The 7,971-nt window shown below is 36.1% G+C and overlaps 1 protein-coding gene across 1 annotated transcript in view; it reads right to left on the bottom strand.

Annotated features, from left to right (window-relative positions):
• Positions 1–2,823: 2,823 nt before the first annotated feature.
• RSPO3 (R-spondin 3) overlaps positions 2,824–7,971 on the bottom strand; it is a 77,077-nt gene continuing 71,929 nt past the window's right edge. The window contains exon 5 of the mRNA XM_079939497.1: positions 2,824–3,918. Coding sequence (XP_079795623.1) covers positions 3,725–3,918 — 194 coding nt within the window. The 3' untranslated portion in view covers positions 2,824–3,724. The remainder of the gene's footprint in view (positions 3,919–7,971) is intronic.

Here is a 7,971-nt window from a genome sequence, read left to right as displayed (position 1 = left end):
TTCGTGGACATTTTTGGAGCTAAGAATAAATAGGATTTTAAGAGCTATGAGGTAGGGGAAGGAGCAGGGGCAGAGCTGGAGAGACTTCCAGGCTTACTGGTTGCTGGTTCTGTGACTTTGGGTGCTTCGCTGGGCCTCAGTTTCCTCAATTTAAAAACAAAGATATCAATAACCTGCTCAGAGGGCTTTAGGGATAATTACATGATGTAACTTAGTCAAAGGGTAAGTGGCTAGCACAAAGGAGGTACAGTTTTTAGGTTTTGTTTCTTTTTCTAATTAATCTAGAAGTAGGAATATAATACAAAAATGTTAATACTACTAAGTTAGCGAGATGAAATGTCATTGTTTGCAATGGGAACAGTCTCAGTTGATCCAACCACCAGCTTTATGTAATCTTACTCTTTCAGTGGAGGGTAAATTTATATTGGCTTCCAGACCAACTCTGTGTTACAAGAAGTAACAAATCAGCCTTAGAAAGAGGCGTTGTCCCCAACTACTTTGCCCAGAAATAGTTTCAGTCTGACCGAGATAGAGTCTAGTCAGTTCTTCTATTAAAATATATTTATGAGAAAGACATAGTATCTTTATGTCCATTTATAAAAAATGCATACTTTAAAGAATAGGTGATTTTTTAATTTTAAGAAGATCCAAGACAAAACTGGTATTTACATTTTGGTTCCTATTATTCATTTCATTTCCATGATTCTCACATATATACTTATTCCTTGAAATTATTACATGTGTGCATCTATATGGATACTATCATATATTAATCAAGATAAAATTGATTTATGCATGTGGCTTGTGGAATTATTGATATTTATTTATATATAGAATAATTATTATATTGAGTAGGGAACCTTTTAATTCTCATCTAAGAGCCTACACATTCCCACTTTTTGGAAAAGCAGGGCTGGGGAACCCAAAGAACACTGTCACTAATGCAGAGTCATTAGGGATAGCACCCTGAACTAACAGAAAGGTCACATGCTTCCCTGTCAATGATCATCTCTAGTCTACCTCTTTCATGCTGCACATAAGAAATGGGGACCCAGAGCAGTTAAGTAACTTGTAAGTGGTTAACACCTATGACTGGATAGAAGAGAGACATAGTCTCTATTATAAAGTAGAATCTGGAGACTAGAACAGGAGTGTGGATCAGACATGGATTTCCATTGTTGCACTCCCTCGATTTTCTTTGTATCAAGAATTTACCAGCCACCTGTTACCATTAACAGTTTACCAGATCTTAGAGACAGAATCAGAGCAGAAAGTTAATGTCTTCTGTGACTAGCGCAGGAATTTTACCAGAAGTTAAACAGGAGATTTTGCTCAAAGTTGAGTAGGCTGCTAGTTTGAAGATGATAATGATTCCATGTGCCTAAAGATCTATTATGTGTGGACTGAGAATTGCAGTTAAAATTGATGTTATCTTTGTCTTCACTTATATTTCCCCAACGTGTGACCATTAATGCTAGTTTTCATTTCTTTTTCCTTTGTAATATTTCTACCTGTAACTACATGCTGCTTCAAGGATTTAGATTATCTGCCATTGTCTGGGGGACCACAGGGTAAAAGTCTTGAGTCAAAACACCTGGGAAGACATGATAGTCATTTGCCACGATTGTTGTGTCCTAGTTTATTTAACCTTTATCCCAGTACTGCATATGCAGGCGTAGATCTTCCCAGTAATTGCTTGTTGAAAGAATGAAGACAGTGGTAAACATAGAAAATACACAAAAATAATTTGGCCACGTATGCTTGACTACATAAGATCGAGGACAAAGGTGGTGATAGAGACCACCCCAAAGTTCTAGAAGATGGGAATATACTTCCACCTAATATAGCTCAGTAGGAAAAGATTTGTTTCTCCTTAGTGACATAAATTATAGGTGAAGATAGAATTATTTTTATACATTGGGAATATATCTAGTTAGTTGAAACACATCTCATGTGGACAAGAAAAGAAAACACCAGAGTAAGAAACAGGAACACATCATTCAGAAATTTTATATCTTGGAAGAGGAAAAGAGAATTAAGCCAAATAGTCCATATGAACAGTACAGCTGGTGGAGAAAGAATGACCAGAAATAAGCAGCCAGAAACCAGATTCATTGCCAGGTCTTCAGAAAGCACTGATCTTTAGAGGGCTGGGAAGCCTGGTGGACAGGCGAGCTGTGTGTCCTTCCATGACAACAGGAAGGTTATGGTGGGTCATGAGATTCTGTGGCACATGCCTCCTTCTGCCCTGGGCTGGCTGTGTCCTCTTTGAAATACTGGTGAGGCCTCCAGCTAGGGTGACTTCAACCTCTAAAAGAGATCCACAGACTTAGAAAATATGGAGAAGAAAAGGCCAAATGTTCAAGATGCAGGAGGAGCTGACACACAAGAAAAGATGCTAATTGTGAAGCAATGAAGGGGGAGTAGTGAAATCATTTAGGGAGGCCCCTGCACCTATAACTAGAATTTTTTGATCAAAATAAGAAAAAAAATTGAATAAATATCTCCTAATACCTTGTAAGTAAATCTGCAATGGCTCAGATAACAGTGGATTCCAAAAGCAAACACTGAGAAATGTAATATGTTCTGAATTACATAGGATACAGAATCCTCTTCCCTAATTCAGGAGTCTCTAAGAGTAACAATTTTCTAAAAAAACAAAATGAACAAAGCTTTAAAAACTATCAACAAATATATTTATTGTGGTGGCTTTCCCCCCATTAGATACACTTTGTTAGGAAGTAGTATCCCTTTCAGTTCCAGGTGGACCATTAAGCAGGTAATAAGATTGCTCCCCACCCCCACCCCCACTCCGTTGAGAGAGAAAGAAAACACATGACTTTGCAAACATGTTATATTTTCCTTGCTCTAGTTTTCATTTTCTATGAAATCAGAATTTTCTTCTAATAAGTATGATTTGTTTTTGGAAGTAACTTACAGGTACATGTTTACAGACTTACATAACCCAAGGGGTAGCAGAGGCTGAACCACACAGTGCTGACATAGACTGGAGACCTGTTCCAGGTAATCACAACCCTTCACAGTTTTGGAAAGCACAAAAGTCATCTCCAACTCTATGGTTTCTTCCACATTTTGCCAATCCCATACAGTATATTTAATTCTGTAAATATGTGCACTCTCATGCTTCTTGCAGAAGGACAAATGAGGGCAAGAGAACCAAGCTTATAACAGTTGTTTCTGTGGTGATAATTCCTATGATTCCAAATGCCAGGCCCTAAAATCTGAGCACTCTCTAGATTTCCTGCACAAAACAACACTGTCCTTTGAAAGATGTTTCTCTCCTCTGATCTCCTGTTTCTTTTGAAGGGATACCACATCTTTGAATTTGCAGAACTATCATTTGCTTCTTTAAACAAATAGCTCAAAAAAATACTTTTATAGGAAAAAGATGTTGCTTCTCCAGATGTCGTCATTATGTTGTTACATCTTATAGCCTATTGATGATTATGTACAAAATTTCTTGTCTCTTAAAAATGCACAGAAGCGCGTAAGATAACCATTCAAAAACATCCCTTCTTTGAACTTCCGGCTCTTTGTTGTTAACTATGCTTGTATGAAGAATATAGCAACTATCTGGAATGTTGTTTAGACTGAGCAGTAACTGACACTTTGTCCATTTGTGGTCCTAATGGCTAGAGCACCTGTCCTGGGCATCTGGTGGAGATAGCAGCATCAAGAGTTTACAACAATCTCATGGGACTCTCTAGTGTACAGTGCTGACTGATACCGATTTCTGTTGTTTATCTTGGACCTTTCGCTTCTTCTGCTGCTGTTTGTCTTTGTTTTCTCGTTGCTCTGGAGTTTCTCTGCTGGGCTCCAGACCTTTGTTATCAGGTATTGCATCCTTACTTTCTTCTTTATTAAGTTTTTTTCTTTTTCTCTCCCTTCCTTTTTTTCCTGAAATGAAAGGATACACCTTTAAAAAAACATTGAATCATGTTCTATTTGGTTATTCTAAGTTTTTAAAAAGTAGTTGAATTTCTCTTAGGTTGCATACCATGCCCACAGATACCAAATATCTACTATTTAAATCATTCATTCAACTAGTCTTTATGAAGGCTGTGCTATATTTTAAGCAATGTAAGCATGAAACACATACAACATATAATGAAGCAATTAATCTATGATAGTTCTGAATTCCAGATGGTTCTATTGCTATAAGTTTGAAATGAATATTATTTTACAGGATAGCTATTTATGGATATTTAATAGAAATTATTGAATAGATTTCTTGCCATCTAAGAAATTTATTAATGTCTATACATTATCTGGCTCCTACATAAGGCACTATTTTGTTTTCAAAATTGTCCAAGTAGCAGTTACATAGTTGCAATATGCTGATATATCTACATGCCATCTACTAAAAGAGAATTAATTTGCATAAAAAATATGTAAATAAAGGTTCATGAGGAATACCAGGATAACTATATTTTAATGCAAGTATTTATATGTTGAAATTAATTTCCATCACAAATTCTCTACATGCAGGGGTAGCTGTGTCTATAACTTATCGATAACCCTATGGTATTAGCTACCAGGGCAGGGACTTTGTGTCTCTATCAACCAAATGAGTAGATATTTATTGGAATATACTGGATTCCATGGAGGACCTTGACCTTCAACTGGGTTTGAAGCACAGATTTATTCAGATTCACACTCTGAGGCATTTTGAAAAGTGGAATCAACAAGACTTTAAAGGTTTTGATGCAGAAAAGCATATTGCAAGAAAGACTGGAGCCAGGGTGAAGAAATGGATTTTATTCTATTGGACTCGCGGAACTGTTAACAGTTTTAGAAGAGAGTAATTTGATCAAAATGCATGAGTCTGGCACCAAATTAGATGAATCGTTTTTTTAAATTTCAAATTAGTGAATTAACTAGATATTTTATTATCACGTTAACATTTTACAAATACAACCTACAGTGTAAAATAATTTCAAGGGCATGGTTTTAGTAACCTCCATTCATACCCACATCCCAGTGAAAAATTACTGATTCAAATCAATATAGTAAATGAACACTAGGAACAAACTACTCCTTGGTGTGGGAGAAATTCTGATTGGCTGTATCCCTACACACTGAGCCATGTAAAATCTGAAATTAGTTTTGGTCTACAAAAAGTCACTTTGGACAAAAGTATTTTGGATAAATTATTTGCATGACAGAACCAAAATATTTTCACGTCCTGAAATAGGCTGCAAATATTGAATTCAGTGGTTTGGCTTTCCTTTTCTTGAGCTCTGGTTATGGAATTCTAGGAACCATTATTAATACTGCATTCGTAAACTCGGCCAACACAGTCTCCTCGGATTTTATGCCGCAGCTAGCTTTGCCTGAGACTATATTTACAAAACCTTCCAGTTACTTTATGAAAACTTGCCTTGTTGGGCTCAACATAACACACCTCCAGATTTTGGACTCCAAAAGGACAGTTAACAAAAATGAGAACTCAGACCACGCAAAATAAATATCAGTCAAATTATTTTGGATATGTAGAGATGAGCAAACAATATTAGAGTTGACTGTATGTCTAGGGTTGACTAGTTGTATATTGATTCACCAATTCCATTATTCTTTTCACTTAAAAGAATAATCCTGGATTGATAAGATTTCTACAGAAGAAATTCAGGGTTTTTTTTTTTTTTTTATGCTGGCTTTACACATTTGAAGTGCTGACATAAACTTAGTAACTAAATAGAGAAAACTGAAGAGTTAATTTACTTTCTTGAATATGTACCATAATATAGTTTTCACAAATCTGCATGAACTGAAAGAGAGTAATGCTGGTTTTTATGGTGTATGCTTGATTTTCTGAAGGACATGGCTGCAAACGTTAGATTACATAATATTTCCATTCTGAAGAGCATTTTGGAGGTGTTCGAGCTCAACTCTAAAAATATTGTCAGTGAAAATCATTCCAAAGTTCCAAAAAAACTACTGACCCCAAACAAAATGTTATTTTTATGGAAATTATCCAAAAGTTCAGTGTTTAACATTGTTCTCTTGATGATGGTCCAACATCTTACAGCTGTGATCCCAACCATAAAGTTTTGGACATGTAAAAAATATATTGTTTCTTTCTTGGTCAGAGATTGATTTATATGTTTTCTAGCTACATGTGACAATGTACTCAACTTACAGTGCATTTCTGCTTATTAGCAAACTGCTATGATTATTTCTTAATATGGGCAGAAACATTCTTGGAAATAGCTTGAAACCCAGTATCATAGTTTTATTATCCAAGGAATAACTATTTAGTCTGGGCGGTGAGTGAAAGGGGAGGTTCTACTAAAGAAACAGGAAACTAGCACATTGTACATTGTTGTTGCCCAACAGAGGGCTATTGCACAATAGAAAAATGTGATTATTACTTTTTACAGGCCATGTGTTAGTGGTTGGAAATGCTAACTACCCTTTTGCGTAAGTAATATATTTTCCTCTTGTCCAAGAAATAAAAATGCAGAAGAGTGGCTCTAGTCCATTAAAAAATCACATGCAATTTGGGAAATTTGGTAAGGTTTTCATTAAAGAGGATTTCTTTTTCTATTCTGGTGACTTTTCATTGATGTGGTCAATAGTTATTTTTATACTTTTTTGGGTAATTATGCAAACTAAGCATTCCAGTTATCACAATCTTACATATATATGTTTGTGTTTTGTCATTCATTGATTATGTGTGTGCACATACACACGCGCACCAGAATTGTGTTGTAGAGTATTCCAATGATTAAAAGAATGTTCATCTTCCCTCGATGTTCCATCCTCATGGGCGGACTTTGCATAGAAACCATCACAAAGAAATTGCTATTAGCAATCAAGTACAATCTGAGCCTTTGCATAGAAATGTAATGTTTAAGAACACTGTCTTACATATGTAGAGAACAAATGTATGGGCACCAAGCGGGGAAAGCGGGGGGCAGGGGTGGTGGTGGTGGGATGAATTGGGAGATTGGGATTGACATATATACACTAATATGTATAAAACAGATAACTAATAAGAACCAGCTGTATAAGAAAAAATAAAATTAAATTAAAAAAAAAGAACACTGTCTTTAGAGTCAAAAAAACATGGTGTTCAAATTCTAGGTCTGCCACCAGCTGTTTGTGTGACTTTTGGCAAGTTGTTGATATCTCTCGGGATTAATTGTCTGATATTTAAAATGTGGATAATCATTACTACTTGCTAAACTTTTTAAGGATTGCGTGAGATGCTTGTAAAACACTTAGCATAGTGCATGGCACACATTAACCATGGGAGAAATGAAAGCGAATGTTAATAGCTCATTACACAAACACAAATTAAACCTTTATCCCATGCCAAAGAGTGGGCTAAAACCTGGGGATACAAGTGAGATATAGAGACAGACACAATAAATATAGTCACACACTAATGCAAAATTTGAAGCATGCACAAGATCTACTGGTTGCAGACCAAGAAAAGCATTGAACTCTGCCAATGGAGATCGAAAAAGATTCACCAGATGGGGTGATGTTTGAGCTGAGCTTTAAAGAATTAGTGAGAGTTTGCCAGGCTGAAGAGGGGAAAAGGGCATGGTAGGCAGAGAACAATATGTCAATGGCATGAAGGCATGCAAGGACATGGTGAATCTGGGGAACTGAAGTAGACTTCCTTGGTTTGATCAGAGTTTATATACAGTATATTACCCAGAGAAGCTGGAACAATAGACAGGACTTGATTGCCATTTGGGGAGTTTGTCCTGAGGACCAGTGGTACTGAAAACTGGAGAAGGGCAAGTATCAGAAACTGAGAGCAAAGCAGAGTTTGGGTGTTTCTGTGATTAGTTTAACATGTGACCTTATTTTCTATTTCAGAAACACTTCTATAAGTAATAAGAACCCATAAAGTGAGTATTGGTAATGACTGGTATTTATTTTTGAGCTTTAACTTTTAAAAGAGTAGCTAAAGTCTATGTGAAGACCATATAGCCG

Source organism: Stenella coeruleoalba, assembly GCF_951394435.1.
Source record: "Stenella coeruleoalba genome assembly, chromosome: 12".
Taxonomy (NCBI): Eukaryota; Metazoa; Chordata; class Mammalia; order Artiodactyla; family Delphinidae; genus Stenella; species Stenella coeruleoalba.
The sequence above is the reverse complement of the archived record's forward strand: the minus strand, read 5'-3'. Positions and strand labels throughout refer to the sequence as shown.